Below are 13,267 nucleotides of genomic sequence, written 5' to 3'. Positions count from 1 at the left end.
ATACCATCCCAACCCGCTCCAAACTCACTCGGATCAGGCCCAACAATCCCGGTCGCATACCCCTAATCGCCTTTGACTCCTCATATCACTCCAGGAAAGCCGCCCGGGTTGAAGTGTAGTGCTGGAAGGTCTCATGTTGCTGGATGGGCGCTTGACTTGGTAGACCTATTAGTCTGACTTCGCAGTTAAAGACTGATATGGGTTAAGAGGACACATCAGATTCGACGCAGCCATGAGTGAGCAATTTCCCTTTCCCCCTCGGGCAGCCAGAAGAAACTCTCACCACCCCTCCCCGTCCAAAGTAGCATCCCCGTCAAAAAGTAGGATATGGAATATATTCATGGAGGAGGCCGGCAGGGGTTCTTGCCAGTGAGCCTGTGATATTGTTAGCTTATTTCCAATGATGACGACCCGGATGTAAGGGGGTTAAGGTGGTGGGGCCATAGCGTCGAAGGTTACGATGTTGATATAGGGGTGGCCGACGACGAAGTGCGATTCTGCTTCGCCGGCGGTAGAGGTTGATACCTGCAGTACTAGAAGAGGCGAGAGAGGGTAGCCATAGAGGACTCAGGGAAAGGCATATCATCCAGTGGGAAAACGAAGTTCTTGTTGAAGTGTGGATAAGCCATGCCATACGTATCATTAATTATTCCAGAGAATCAATCCAGATTCCAAACTCAAGTCAGGCACCGGGGCTAAAATAAGAGCTGGTAGAAATCAGATAATTTTGAAACACACTAAAATAAATAGATCCATGCGGCATCTCCACCATAAATATATATACTTGATTACGTACCTTCATGTAAATGAGCCACTATTAGAAGGCTTCAAACATCGTCATACCGGACCACTACATGCTCCGTCAGGCCCTGCTGAAGCGACGTCATACAACCCACATGTAGAATTGCCATCATACGACGAGCATGGATAATGTTTCGGCCAAAATTCACCTATCGATGTCTATCCGCTATGACGCTTTCTTCTGGTTCCCGTGAACGCTCGCCATCGGACACTCCACTCTTCAAGAATATATATCCACCCAGATTTACTTCGGCCCCTTGTCCGCCACTCCCATTTTTCCCTTCATAAGATGTTTTCCGCCCCTGTACTTGCTTCCGTATTTGCCCTTGCTTCGACGCTCGTTGGCGCTGCCCCAACTGGCAATCTTACTGCTTCCCCCCCACCTCAGGGCGGGATCAATACCACTGCCAATTCGCCTCCCCCCGTCTATGCCCCTGACTCAGACTTTGACTATCAGTCACTGGCCCTCGCTCTCCACCAGGAGTGGATTGAGCTCGATCTCTTCGTAAGCAACCGGCGTCTTACTTCCCTTTTTAAAATCTTTTAATTCGGACATTGTTTACTAACTTAATCTTTTACCTCTAATAGCATTATGGTCTTGTTCGGTTCTCGGATGCTGAGTTTGAGCAGTATGGTATCAACGCAGAGCAGCGATCGCTCATTGAGTTCATGGCCGATCAGGAGGTCGGCCACGCCACTTTGATCTCCAACATGCTTGGTGCTTCCGGAGCTCCTAAGCAGTGCACGTACAACTACTCGACAGCATTCGAGACTGTTCCCGAGTACATTGACTTTTGTCAGCGCCTCACTCGTAAGTAGAAGTGTCTCGCAATACATTCTTTAAAATAATGTTCTGACAATCACCCTTTTCAATCAAGGTTGGGGAGAGGCTGGAGTCTATGGATTCCTTCCTCACATGGACTCCAGACCTGCTGCTCAGCTCCTTCTTCAGTCTATTACCACCGAGGCCAGGCAACAGTAAGCTCTTTCCATATATGACCTTCCGCCCGTGCCCTAGAGTCTTGACGCACGCCTAAATGTAGGATGATCTTCCGTCAGTTCGAGGGCCTCTTCCCTATGCCTGTCTACTTTGAGGTTGGAGTTCCTCAAAGCTTTGCCTGGCATTTGCTCTCCCGCTACATCACTTCCTGCCCTTCGGAGAATAAGCCTATTCAGTGGAACGTGAGTGTTTAGTCCGCGCGGTTTCATTCGCATCCTTTTTTCCCCTAAGACTAACGCTCTTCTCCAACAGGTCTACCCTGCCCTCGAAGTCGTCAACGGACCTTCTGGCATTGACGTTGGCTTCCAAGCGGAGGCTTACCCCGGCGGAGGCCCTGGTTAGTATTGCACACTATATATACGAATGATCTTGAGTGCCTGACGAATGATTTGTTTCTCTCCAGCTATCACACACAACCGAACTGCACTCTCGTACCCTGGAATGCAGGTTGAGTTTTCTTGGGAAGCACCAGGATCCGTCGTTGGGCCTTACAACCAGACAACCAAGGTAGGAGCCCAGGTTAACCTTACCAACATAACCTCTAGCGACCTTTATGTCGGATGGATTTCACAGCTTGTAAGTCGCCTTCAACAATCGGCTACTCATTGCAACAGCATCTGACTCGGAGCACCCCTCTGTTTACAGAACACTACCTACACTCCTCTTAACCAAACTTCCAACATGACCGGGACTACCATCCAGCCGAACGCTACCGTCTTCGAAGAGACCCCCAATGACCAGATCGTCAACGGAACATCCTTCGTCGTTATCGTTTCGAACCCTATCCACGTTACTCCCTTCAACCTCTCGCTCATCACCGACTACGTCGTCGCTGGTCCTGCCCTTTATCAGGCCTCATAATCATAGGGTGAAAGTGAGCACATCGCAAGTTTGTAAGTATTTTATTGGTATGGAACATTTATAATTACGTATGATCCTTGTCATTAATTTATCGGGAGTTGTTTCGGTTGTATGCATTTCGTGTGTAAATTATTGTAGCGTTGTATGTGCGATTTTTAAAGCAGATTTCAAGAATCCAGAGATCAGACCAACTTAACTAGACTATTTACCAAAGCGGCTTTTGCGTAGCGTTGTAAGGATACTGGATGGACGGGTCAGGGAGGACGGGTTGGGAGACGATAAAGACGGAACACCGAGTCCGCAGTAAGTAAACATGTACGTAGGTTCGTATTGTTCGTGGTGAGAGTCCCCTGGACGGACGGGGATAGAAAAGGTAAGTTTAAGTGGGATAGCTCAAACCTCGATGAGACTCACATTTGCGGTGTGTCCTAGAAGCCACGGAGAAAGAGGACGAGATAGAGGAATATCAGCTGTGCTCCCCGAGCTAGTATAATATACATTCGCTTGAAGTACTGTGATTCTTATGATTCTGGAAGAGCTATTGACCATGGCTGCAACATGCAAAGACAATCCCGCAATCAATATCCGTCTGTTTTCCCATCCCATCGTCAGCTAATTTTTGTGAACAATTCACTGCATCATAACTTCCCTGATCCATCTATCTTTTGACTCGAGAACCCTCTTAACCATTGTAGGGTATTCAACCCACCAGCACGCCAGGACCCCTACTAATATATACTTGCTGTGCTCGATGATCATTGCCCTGCGGCTAGACGGGGGGGAGTCCATTGGTGCTACGGCGCTCTCGGAAGGTTGGGAGGAAAGAGAGGTGTGGAGTTTCTTGGGTGGAGATTGGACATGGTGCTTGGACGGTGATAAGAAGGCGGCTAGTAAAGAGGCTAAGATGAATGGAAATGGCGCTTAAAGTTGTTCTAAATGCGCCAAAACGGAAGAGAAGAAGCGAAAAAGGACAAAAGTTGAAACGTCACCGTGCGTCTCAATCGCGGATTAGGAAACTAGGAACCGCGATTAGATCCGGCTAAACAGATATGGTTTTGCCCGACCACTCGTTAAAATTTTAATTATCAATTACTGCACAATTGCTCTTTTAGATATGCTTTCATCGAGGATGTAATTCTACAAATTTGGTATGTTCCCCCCAAAGATACCAGCTTTACACAGTGCACTTGGCAAGCTTGTCAACGACTCCATCAGCATCAAACTTCCAATCCGTCCTGCAGTTGGCAAGCTTGTCAACCCTATTCGTAGCAAACTTCCAATCCGCACGGGTGGCCATAGCAGCCTTGTCCAAAGTTCTGGGACCATCTGGTCCTTCCTCAAGGCCGTTGGCACTTTCTCCAGGGATTGCGCTGCGCCACTTCCAGTACTGGGTAAACTCATCTTCCTTCTTCTCGAGCTGATTGACAAAGTTCTACAGGCGAAAGGGATCAGCAGGATCTATAAAAGGCCGGAGGTTGGACTTACCTCTCCAAAAATGGGCAAGAACTTGAATCCATGACCTGAGCCTCCACTGGCGATCTATCTAGCATGTTAATGGCCCGACAATTAACGGCTCATGGGGCATACTCACAAACAAGGATTCATTCGTATCAGGCACATAGTCGGCAAGGAAGTGGCAGTCAATGGAGTCTGTGTACCAGCACATCTGACTGAATGTCAGCCATCGTCAGATCTACCTAGCTCCATAATACTCACCCTTGTACCAGTCAGTCCAAACTCAGCTAGATCGGGATACAAGGACATGATGTTACTCTTGATCGCTTCCAAGGCCTTCTTGGGGATGTTGTCGATATTATTCTCGGTAAAGGCGGTGCGGGGAACGGAAATTTTCCTTTAGGATAATCGTAAGCATCACTTGAAATTAATGGAATCGCCAGTCACTCACTGTCCGTTTGGAAGAGTCTCGTAATTGGTAAATTTAGTAGCTCGGAACCCGAACTTGAGTCGACCATTGGGGTCTGCAGGCTGGAACAAGGCATTAACAAGGTCTCTTTAACATGACATAAGACATGCAACTTACAAAACCACCCATAGACCTGTACGATCCCCTAAAATAAATTCAGCTGGATGGAAAAGCAAGCAAGTATGACTGGAACTTACTCATGATCCCCCGGATCAGCCTTCAGTTTCAAGCTCCAGCCACAGAATTCAGCAGGGCTGTACTTCTTGCGAAGGTCGGGACGATTTTCCGGGATATCGATAAAACACAGGGAGCCGGCGGTGGTTTCAAGCAGACTGCTGACTTCTGGGACAATAGAAGCGGTCCACCCCCCAGCAGCGACAACGGTCTTGTCTGCTCGATGCTCTTTGCCATCCTTAGTAACCACACCGAGTATAGTCTTGCCTTCGTGGATGATGAATTTATCGAATGCACCGCTTCTCTGGTCAAGGATAAATTTGACGCCGGCCTTCTTGCAAAGGTGCAAGGCATAAAGACAAGACTAGGGTACGAAATCAGCCAATGCAAAACCATGTTTTGCAAACTCAAGCGTGCTGTGTAACGTACCTTATCGGCTCGAGTAAAACCGCCTTCCATATCAAGCATACCGTGGATATTGCCCCCTATCAATACTCCGTAACGTTGAAGCTTGGAGGCCCAGTGCATCCCGGGAGAATCTTTGTCCTTTTGAGCTGCTCGAGCCAAGTCATGGGCATCATTCTGAGGTGGCATCAGCACATTGAGGCGTAACTACGAAGAGACGTTTTGACTTACGATGAGATAGACATCGTCCCGATGTCCCTGCTCAATGGCTCCCTGTAAGCATTGTGCATGGTAATCGTCAAGCTCTTTGCCTTCTCCCAGACGCATCACGCCGCACTGAACGAGCAGGTCATCGTCAGGAGTAATACCGGTGGGCAACTCCTCAGGAGAGGAGTTCTTGATAGTCGCATTCCACTCTTGCCAGACCGGAAGGGCTCGAAAGGCGAGCTTCTCGTACCTATTGAGACCCATTAGCTCCACAATGGTGTTTGACCATTAACTGCTCACATGTGGCGAACGCCATAACCTGTTCGGAAGACCTTGTTGATATCGGCGGAAGCCCCGTCGCAGCCAGCATCTGGATGGTACTGGTTGACTTCCAATGGGATCCTATCAATGACAGTGATGTCTTTGTACCCTAAGCGATAGCATGTCAGCATGCAGACTCATCCGCCCTGGATATGCCAAACACACCTCGTCGAGCAAGGAACAGTGCAGTACTGAGACCAAAGACCCCAGCGCCTACGATTAAAATCTTTTGGGATGGGTCAGACATTGTTGGTGTAGAGTATAAAAATGCCGAGGATGTTGTAGAGGGAAAGTGGATGACATAGGATCGACAGGCCGGCTCTGCTCCTTGACTTATATAGCTAGCCAAGCCAGGCTTCCGCCGTTATCGCATCAGCCGACTGATCGCTCTTGTTCGAGAGGGCGGCGCACCGGCACCGCAGTTGGGTCATTTCCTACATTCTACGCTGCAGGAGAGACTATAGCTACCCGTATAAGCGACGGCCGCTTGATGGCGGATCAGGACCGAATAGCGTTCTATGTATGATCATGCATTTAGTAGCAAGGGCGGCCTCGAGCCGAAGGGTTGCAGAAGTTACGTAAGAAAGCTTTATGCCTAAGGCGGCTCGGCGCCGCCCGCACGCGGGCGAAGGACCGCCAGCGGCCACAGCAGCAGCGAGGACGAACACCAGATCCCCCTCATCATGTTCACGAGCAGGCAAACGGGTGAAAAGCCGACGGTTGACTGATGAACGATACATAACATTTGACACATGATAAGAGCGATAAGCTAGGTTAATCTTCCTCATGAGACAAATCACCTGTCTGTCAACTATTAATACAGCGAGCTTGGCCTCTTTTCGCCTTCCCCCCCTCTCATCAGAGTTGCCGCCAACTTCGTACTCTGTCTCTAGTTCCGTCAAATCGGGCTCTACAGCTGTCATTTCTGCTGGATATTCTATCCAACATGTCTATCAAACATCAGGGCAGCACCGACCTTCAAGCCGACGAAAAGGCCCTAGATATAACAACTACGGTCTTCGAGACCAAACAACACCAAATCGAGGAACCCCAGGATGTTGATCTATCTTCCTATGACTACACGTAAGTCGCATGACATCAGTAACCATAATCATCTGCGGTACGACCATTAGCTGATATTGCATTAGCAAGGAAGAAAGCAAGGCCATCGTCCGCAAATTCGATCTTCACATCCTTCCTCTGGCTTGGTGGGCGTATCTTTTCAATTCTCTTGACCGTAACAACGCGTCCAATGCCAAGTCAGCCGGCATGACGGGTCAGTCAATTATGACGCACAAATTCAATTGGTCACTGACTATCTCATAGAGGATCTAAACTTTCCCAATAATGGCTATTCAACAATGTTATGTGTCTACTTTACATGCCTATGTGCCTTTGGCGTTCCCGGCTTGTGGCTTACTCGCAAGATTGGGCCGAGCTATACCATTCCAGGCATCATGTTTGGGTGGGGATCGATGGCAATGGTAAATGCAGCCGTCAACAATTATGCAAGCTGTCTTGCGGTTCGTGGCTGTGAGTTGACTTTCCTGAGATAACATTGCTGTTTGGTTATACCAACTGATTCATTATATGTAGTACTGGGCGTCTTTGAAGCCCCTTTTGCGGGGACCCTGATCTATTACCTTACCACATTCTACACTCGAGGAGAGCTTGGTATGGTAAGTGGGCTTTTAGAATCTGGCCGTTGGAGTTCAAGCTGATGTACATCTATATCCAGCGGATTGCTGCCTTTTACTCGTGCAATGCACTCTCTGGTGCCTTCTCGGGTCTTATTGGTTATGGGGTTTTCCAACTCGAATCATCTCTCAAAGGATGGCAGATTCTCTTCCTGTAGGTATTTATACTCAATATCTTTCGGGACTCTGGTGCTGATCCTAGAGCAGTATCGAGGGGGGCTTTACTGTGGCTTGTTCCATCATCATCTTTTTCCTTCTACCCATTAGCCCGGCCAAGGCAACTTTCCTCAACGATCGTCAAAAGAAGATTGCCCGCCTTAGGTGCCTCCGTGACGGCTCTCAAGCTGTTGGCACCAAGCTCCAAAACAAGACATTCTTCAAGCCTCTCAAAGACCCCAAGTACTATGTCTTTGCCATTATTGCCGTGTGCTACGGTACAGCGACCACGCTGGCCTCCAGCTTCCTTACTCAGATTATTGGACGCTTTGGTTATTCCACAGTCAAGACGAATCTCTTTACAGTGGCACCATATGCCTGTGGTACCGTCGTTCTCTTCATCACCGCATACTCTTCAGACCATTTCCGCGAACGAGGTTTCCATCTGGTCTCTGCACTCACTCTTGTGACCATCGGGTGTATCCTCCTCGCCGCCTTGCCTGTATCCGTTAAGGGTCCCGCTTACTTTGCTACCTTCCTGATCAGTATGGGTTCCTTCACCCCATCCATCCTGTTTCACAGTTGGCACCAGTGCAACGAGCCTTCTGAGGATGGCCGTGCATTCCGAGTGGGGTCGCTCACCTTTCTTGCCAACACTGGTGGTTTGGTATCGTCCAACATCTTCCGAGACCAGTGGGCTCCCCATTATGTGATTCCCCTTATTATCACGGCTTGTCTTGAAGTCCTCGGCATCACCCTCATTGTGTCCATGCGTCTGTGGATGGGAAGGCAGAACCGTCTACGAAACAAGGCCCAAAATGTTAAGTGGACGTCGAAGGATGTCCCAACTGAAGTTTTGAGTGCAGGACCTTCGAACCCCCTCTTCCGCTATTTTGTGTAAGCTGCGCGATGCCGATAGTATATCTTCACTTGCTAGGATAACCAGAATTTGTAGGATAAGTAAAATTTGTAGGATAAGCAGAATTTGTAGCGAATCTGTGTGACTAAGATGCAAAGACGGTGCTTTGTAAGAAAAACTGTCCTATATCATGTGTACGACAACAAACGAAGAAGACTGTCACAGATATCATAGATACATCAACAAAGGCGAGTCTGTTGCTGGCACTGTGTCAGGTAACCATGAAGCAGTCTATCGAGCGTTTATGTTTGGTTTCGCAGGGCAAGAACTACAGAACTATTTAGTAATTTTCGATAATTTAGCACTAAAAATTACCTGATATTGACAAATTTCCCTTTTTCTGCTGGCTCTATTGTAATAATATATATGCATGCTTCACATCTTCGCACTTCCATTCTTTCCTTAGATTCAGAGCTGTTTCTTTAGTATGATTGCTGCCTATGCTGGACTCACACAAGCTGACTCAGGCAAAACAACATCCGCCGGTCTTAGGACTGATTGAAGATTCCCTGAATATTTAAGATCGTTTGTGCTTACATGCCGAAACTAAATATCCACTTATCCACAGCACTTAAATCTTCTCAGCTCCGCAAAGGTATTCGTTATTAATGCTACAAATGACAGGTTACGGCAATTACAAAATAATAATCTACACATTAACTAAAATAAGGGCTTTTAAATAAGTCTCCGGACTTTTGCTGATGAAGATCCCATTTTTGTAAGGAGGATTCATAACTGTATTTATGTTCTACAATCACATTGCATTTGCCAAAAATCGAGCTTGGTTCAAACCACAAAGTCTGGCAATGCCTATACAGTATTGTTGCAGATAGCTAGATCATCTTGTCGCCGTCCTCTATCATCATCTCCCAGTTCCCACAACAGCAATGTCTAGCTTATCATCTACATCTTTAGAAGACGCCCGGCCCTCTCCTCCTGCATATGCACCACGAGCCCAAGCTTGCGTCCGATGCCATCTCAGAAAACGAAAGGTGAGAAGGATGTCTATGAGTAATGCTGTAGATTATTTGGTAAGCTTTATGTGCTGACCGATCAAACCCAGTGTAATCGAGCTCTTCCAAGATGTGGTGCATGTGAGAGAGCAAACGCCGAGTGCCAAGTATATAACAAAAAGCACGACCAGGGTCTCGCCGAGTGAGGAGTTTCATTCTGTCTTTGCTATCCATACTGATAGTGCGATATAAAGGGAGATCCTGTCTCTCAAGAATCGGATAGCATGGCTCGAGAACATTGTCACAAATGTTGATCCTCAATGGGCAGACATAGCAACTATGCCGACGGGGCATGCTTTGCCCCCGCGGCGTCAATATCATCCGCAGCCGCCCTCTGTTCATTCCCTGTCAGAAGCCGACGATCGGACATCTTTCCTGTGCCAAAACCGTCAAAAGTCAACGATATCTTCCATCCCCAACGTCTTTTCACATGTCGTCCATCACACGCCCCTGAACCACTGTTCACCGGAGACATTTCTGTATATGACGCCATTGCCGTTACAGGGTATAGATGACCCCTTGCGATTGGACCCCACGACGTTCAACTCGATACAAGTTACCCCTGCCCCAGAGACGCCTGTCAGAACTGGAGTCCAGTCGCTTGACATCCTGTCCTTTGAGGAGGCAATAGAGCTTGTCAAGCGGTACGCTGGAGATCACAAGTTCTCGCATCAAGTGACCAGCTTCCAGCAGCTAGAACATGATGCAAAGCTAGTGTACTCGGAGGAAGGTCTATCTAATTCGGACTACTATGCCAATCGTTTCAGGCTTTTCATTGTTGTCTATTTATCGGGCATCCTTGGATACAAGAAGACTGATCTCACAGCTTGGAGACGGTACAGAAAAATGGCGATGATGGAGATACCCCACATTCTAGTTCATGAGGATCTGGTATGTAGGAGGTCGCCCAACAGTACCGATATCTTCTAACTGCAGGCAATGATAGACTTGCGTCCAGGCTCTCACACTTCTTGCTTCCGTAGCGATATACGAATCGGACCTCAATGTTTGGCGCATCCTTGGTATGGCTACACACACAGCTATCGCTATCAACCTGCATCGTAAAGATGAGATATTTCTGCCGCCATATCTAGTCACAATGGACCCAATCACCGTTGAGCGGCTCAATGAGCACCGGAAAAACATCTTTTGGACGTTATACGTCCTAGATCGTCTAGTACTGTCTTGCTTTGGATACCCTCCGTCTATACGGGATGATGATATCGATATTGACGTGAGCAAATCCTAGTTTCTGGCTGGAGGCCAAGCTGACTTAGTGCGTCAGCATCCTATTTGTCCGCCTACCACCGGCCTGAACCCATCGTCCGAGCTGTGCCATGCCATCGTTGGTAGGCGACTTTTGGGCCAGATCCACGAATCATTGTACTCTCCATCTGTACGGCCAAATGAGAATGGCGAGCAGATAGTGGCCAATTTCGTCAACCAAGTTCAGCTATGGTATTGTGCAAGCCCATTGAAGGCGGCATTTGTTCGTCTTTCGGATAGCGTCATCAAGCGCCAGGTAGGTGTGATGCTTGGATTTTAAAGTTGCCGCGGTACGGGTGGGGCATGTACTGAGCTTAATGCAGTGCTTGGACGATATGTTCTACCATGACATGATGATCACGCTCCACCAGCCGTCATCCCTTCTCCCACATGTATCTTCAATTTATATCGACACCCTCTACCAATCTGCCTGCATTTCTTTAGATCTATATGCGCATTATACAACAGAAGACCATGTGATCCGCCACTGGATCCATCTCCACAGAGTGTTCAAGACCTGTATTGTCTTAATTTATTGCTGGATTGAGCAGCGCTCTCAAGTGGAGTTGGAAGAGGCGACACTCGAAGATATATTGAGGAGGGTCCATCTGTGTCAAGAAGTGCTTGGTCGATTCAGTGCGTGTCCACAGGCAGAGACGTTGGTTATGACATTCAACACCCTTGTATCTCCTTTCGTAGAAGGGGTGGACGGTGCACAAAGCGTAGATCAGAACTTGTTCAATACGCATTGAGCATGCCGTCTCTTTTCTCTTATGTCTGCTATGCATCTTCCACAAGCAATGGATCTCATTTTCCGGCCAAGGGTGGCTGCACATTAATTGCTTGCAAGGTCTTGTTGTATGTATCTGACATGCCGCATACAGTATCGAGGTAATACGCCACACTTTCCTTCGCTTCTGACACTCGCACAGCCCTTACCACGCCTTCTTATAATGCTTCTCAGACTCGGTGTCAAAGATGTCGATGGGCCAGCTAAAGATGTCACGGTCAACTAGAGCCTAAGAGCAAGACGTAGTCGAACTCATGTAGGAATGTAGTCTGCAGGAGTGTTGTTCGAGAGTAGTTTGCTTTGCCAATCTTGTTGATAGCCTGGAAATCCTCAGTGAGCTCAAAGTCCTCAAAGTTGAACAGGAATGCACGTCAGCAATGAGGTTTCACTTGCAAATCGTAAGAGGTGCGCATAGGCGAGCAGGGGTCACAGATTTTGGGATGGCAATGAAGCCTTGGTGAGCAGCCCGGGCGATAAAATCTGGGCAAGCTCCTTCTTGAGCTTCTCGGCGATCTTGATGATATCGGGGTTTTGGATGATTCGGGGCTTGTCGGTGGGTTATTACCGAGAAGGGAGTAGGCAGTGATAACGATGCCCTTTTTCGTGCCTACACAATTGTCAGAGAGGATGATACAAAGCAAAATGGTCAGACTCACATTATTCGAAGAGTCCGAGCTGGATCTAGCTAGGATGGCACTCGGTCTGGTTCATGGTATAGATCTCGCCAATCTCGTCAATGATTAGTACTTGAGGAAGGTTTGTGAGGGAACAACAGGGGCGGAACAGGTATTGGATAGTTGATGTGCGCGAGAGCCAGGGGAGGGCTTGAGAAAAACAGTTTGTCGATGGCAGCGTCCTAGCCAGGATCCGCAAGGACATGCTGGGCAGTAATCTGTCCAGAATAAAAGTTGTCCATTCTTACAATTGATATCGGGATAATCTCCATCTTGAGCATCTCTACAGCCCTGGAGATCTTGAATTCGGCGACAAGCCAGATGGACCGTAATCTGATTAATTTCCGTGATTCGAGTGCCGTATCATTTGTCCTGGCTTTCGGATGTACATAAGAGAAAACTATCGCACTATTGAGAATCCAGATACCGGAGGTAGTCAAACTTGGTTGACTAGAAGAGGGGGCCTCAGATGCTAGGATAATCAAGTCAGCACAAAAGCGATGCCGCAAAAGTCTGAGAACATTAAAACTACTCACTCTCCTCGGCTGCTAGAAAAGGTATGCCAGAGACGACCAGCTTCAAAAGATTCTGGACCTACCGTTGTTTGTTCTCGTCTTGGAGGGCATCAACTGATTTAGTACCTTGTGTCCGTTTCCAAAAATGTCATTGACATATCGTGGCTCTTCAAATAACCCATGTCCTCCGAATTAAGGGTGATATTGGCATAAGGAGGGCCAGATCCGCCTACCCAAAGATATTTGAGAAATAGCAAATGGCGCATCTCGATTCTAAAGTTCTCCTAAATGTCCTCGTAAGACTGTTCTTTCTCCTCGAAGTCCATGTGCATATGCATGCGCTCATGCAGATCCCCGATACGCTGAGTACGATGTTCGGAAGCAGGAGATGGCGGGCGTCTGGCAGCTTCTCAGAGGCCATATTGGTGTCGGGCGATGATCCAAAAACAAACAAGGAAAACATAACCCTAGCAGAACATGAGAATAGGCGGAAAAGGATGAAAAGGTTTAACGCTAGGGGCAAAGGAAAAAGGTTGAAGGGAGT

At 47.9% G+C, this 13,267-nt stretch overlaps 6 protein-coding genes and 2 non-coding genes; 4 read left to right on the top strand and 4 right to left on the bottom strand.

Annotated features, from left to right (window-relative positions):
- Positions 1 to 556, top strand: part of CNAG_07923 (hypothetical protein) — a gene marked incomplete at both ends in the record, with an annotated part of 620 nt that extends 64 nt beyond the window's left edge. Inside the window, 2 exons of the mRNA XM_012198157.1 lie at positions 220 to 369; positions 538 to 556. Coding sequence (XP_012053547.1) covers positions 220 to 369; positions 538 to 556 — 169 coding nt within the window. The remainder of the gene's footprint in view (positions 1 to 219; positions 370 to 537) is intronic.
- The window catches only part of CNAG_13099, a 1,040-nt gene extending 338 nt beyond the window's left edge, over positions 1 to 702 (bottom strand). The window contains exons 1-2 of the non-coding RNA XR_001046375.1: positions 284 to 702; positions 29 to 192 (exon numbers count right to left, since the gene is read on the bottom strand). This is a non-coding gene — a non-coding RNA (hypothetical RNA). The remainder of the gene's footprint in view (positions 1 to 28; positions 193 to 283) is intronic.
- Positions 703 to 796: 94 nt separating this feature from the next.
- Positions 797 to 3,238, top strand: CNAG_06267 (hypothetical protein). XM_012197877.1 has 7 exons: positions 797 to 1,306; positions 1,390 to 1,612; positions 1,680 to 1,779; positions 1,845 to 1,983; positions 2,054 to 2,138; positions 2,205 to 2,377; positions 2,447 to 3,238. The coding sequence occupies exons 1-7, from the start codon at positions 1,091 to 1,093 to the stop codon at positions 2,660 to 2,662; spliced, it is 1,152 nt and encodes a 383-aa protein (XP_012053267.1). The 5' UTR covers positions 797 to 1,090; the 3' UTR covers positions 2,663 to 3,238.
- A 524-nt stretch (positions 3,239 to 3,762) lies between these two features.
- On the bottom strand, positions 3,763 to 6,207 carry CNAG_06266 (hypothetical protein). XM_012197876.1 has 11 exons: positions 5,859 to 6,207; positions 5,673 to 5,802; positions 5,397 to 5,622; positions 5,190 to 5,342; positions 4,784 to 5,124; positions 4,704 to 4,731; positions 4,569 to 4,648; positions 4,379 to 4,514; positions 4,254 to 4,328; positions 4,148 to 4,201; positions 3,763 to 4,094 (listed from the first exon to the last, which is right to left on the bottom strand). Exons 1-11 carry the CDS (start codon positions 5,938 to 5,940, stop codon positions 3,837 to 3,839), a joined length of 1,563 nt encoding a protein of 520 aa, XP_012053266.1. The 5' UTR covers positions 5,941 to 6,207; the 3' UTR covers positions 3,763 to 3,836.
- A 174-nt stretch (positions 6,208 to 6,381) lies between these two features.
- Positions 6,382 to 8,853, top strand: CNAG_06265 (high-affinity nicotinic acid transporter). The gene is made up of 6 exons (XM_012197980.1): positions 6,382 to 6,776; positions 6,842 to 6,969; positions 7,020 to 7,226; positions 7,290 to 7,372; positions 7,432 to 7,544; positions 7,598 to 8,853. The coding sequence occupies exons 1-6, from the start codon at positions 6,640 to 6,642 to the stop codon at positions 8,445 to 8,447; spliced, it is 1,518 nt and encodes a 505-aa protein (XP_012053370.1). The 5' UTR covers positions 6,382 to 6,639; the 3' UTR covers positions 8,448 to 8,853.
- CNAG_13098 lies at positions 8,626 to 8,987 on the bottom strand. The gene is made up of 3 exons (XR_001046374.1): positions 8,919 to 8,987; positions 8,781 to 8,861; positions 8,626 to 8,733 (listed from the first exon to the last, which is right to left on the bottom strand). It is a non-coding gene; the product is annotated as a hypothetical RNA (non-coding RNA).
- A 208-nt stretch (positions 8,988 to 9,195) lies between these two features.
- Positions 9,196 to 11,921, top strand: CNAG_07922 (transcription factor). XM_012198156.1 has 6 exons: positions 9,196 to 9,457; positions 9,529 to 9,620; positions 9,673 to 10,369; positions 10,425 to 10,712; positions 10,764 to 11,000; positions 11,068 to 11,921. The coding sequence occupies exons 1-6, from the start codon at positions 9,353 to 9,355 to the stop codon at positions 11,494 to 11,496; spliced, it is 1,848 nt and encodes a 615-aa protein (XP_012053546.1). The 5' UTR covers positions 9,196 to 9,352; the 3' UTR covers positions 11,497 to 11,921.
- On the bottom strand, positions 11,524 to 13,251 carry CNAG_06263. Of its 2 annotated transcripts, XM_012197978.1 has the most exons (5): positions 12,807 to 13,251; positions 12,745 to 12,756; positions 12,191 to 12,680; positions 11,787 to 12,141; positions 11,524 to 11,737 (listed from the first exon to the last, which is right to left on the bottom strand). In XM_012197978.1, the coding sequence occupies exons 1-3, from the start codon at positions 12,832 to 12,834 to the stop codon at positions 12,391 to 12,393; spliced, it is 330 nt and encodes a 109-aa protein (XP_012053368.1). In that variant the 5' UTR covers positions 12,835 to 13,251; the 3' UTR covers positions 11,524 to 11,737; positions 11,787 to 12,141; positions 12,191 to 12,390. The 2 variants fall into 2 exon arrangements, with proteins under 2 accessions (XP_012053368.1, XP_012053369.1); XM_012197979.1 differs by having other exon boundaries at positions 11,524 to 12,141.
- Positions 13,252 to 13,267: the final 16 nt, after the last annotated feature.

Source organism: Cryptococcus neoformans, chromosome 13 (assembly GCF_000149245.1).
Source record: "Cryptococcus neoformans var. grubii H99 chromosome 13, complete sequence".
NCBI classification, from domain to species: domain Eukaryota; kingdom Fungi; phylum Basidiomycota; class Tremellomycetes; order Tremellales; family Cryptococcaceae; genus Cryptococcus; species Cryptococcus neoformans.
Note: the sequence above shows the minus strand (reverse complement) of the source record. Positions and strands in the feature narration are given on the sequence as shown.

Coding starts and splice junctions, on each gene's coding strand:
- CNAG_06266 (XM_012197876.1), bottom strand. CDS start 5,940: ATGTCTGACCCATCCCAAAAGATTTTAATCGTAGGCGCTGGGGTCTTT. Junction 5,623..5,672: donor GGTTATGGCGTTCGCCACAT/GTGAGCAGTTAA, acceptor GGGTCTCAATAG/GTACGAGAAGCTCGCCTTTC. Junction 4,329..4,378: donor TTGGACTGACTGGTACAAGG/GTGAGTATTATG, acceptor ACATTCAGTCAG/ATGTGCTGGTACACAGACTC.
- CNAG_06267 (XM_012197877.1), top strand. CDS start 1,091: ATGTTTTCCGCCCCTGTACTTGCTTCCGTATTTGCCCTTGCTTCGACG. Junction 1,307..1,389: donor GGATTGAGCTCGATCTCTTC/GTAAGCAACCGG, acceptor TACCTCTAATAG/CATTATGGTCTTGTTCGGTT. Junction 1,984..2,053: donor ATAAGCCTATTCAGTGGAAC/GTGAGTGTTTAG, acceptor CTTCTCCAACAG/GTCTACCCTGCCCTCGAAGT.
- CNAG_06265 (XM_012197980.1), top strand. CDS start 6,640: ATGTCTATCAAACATCAGGGCAGCACCGACCTTCAAGCCGACGAAAAG. Junction 7,227..7,289: donor CTGTCTTGCGGTTCGTGGCT/GTGAGTTGACTT, acceptor CATTATATGTAG/TACTGGGCGTCTTTGAAGCC. Junction 7,373..7,431: donor CTCGAGGAGAGCTTGGTATG/GTAAGTGGGCTT, acceptor ATCTATATCCAG/CGGATTGCTGCCTTTTACTC.
- CNAG_07922 (XM_012198156.1), top strand. CDS start 9,353: ATGTCTAGCTTATCATCTACATCTTTAGAAGACGCCCGGCCCTCTCCT. Junction 9,458..9,528: donor GCCATCTCAGAAAACGAAAG/GTGAGAAGGATG, acceptor GATCAAACCCAG/TGTAATCGAGCTCTTCCAAG. Junction 11,001..11,067: donor ATAGCGTCATCAAGCGCCAG/GTAGGTGTGATG, acceptor AGCTTAATGCAG/TGCTTGGACGATATGTTCTA.
- CNAG_06263 (XM_012197979.1), bottom strand. CDS start 12,834: ATGCCCTCCAAGACGAGAACAAACAACG.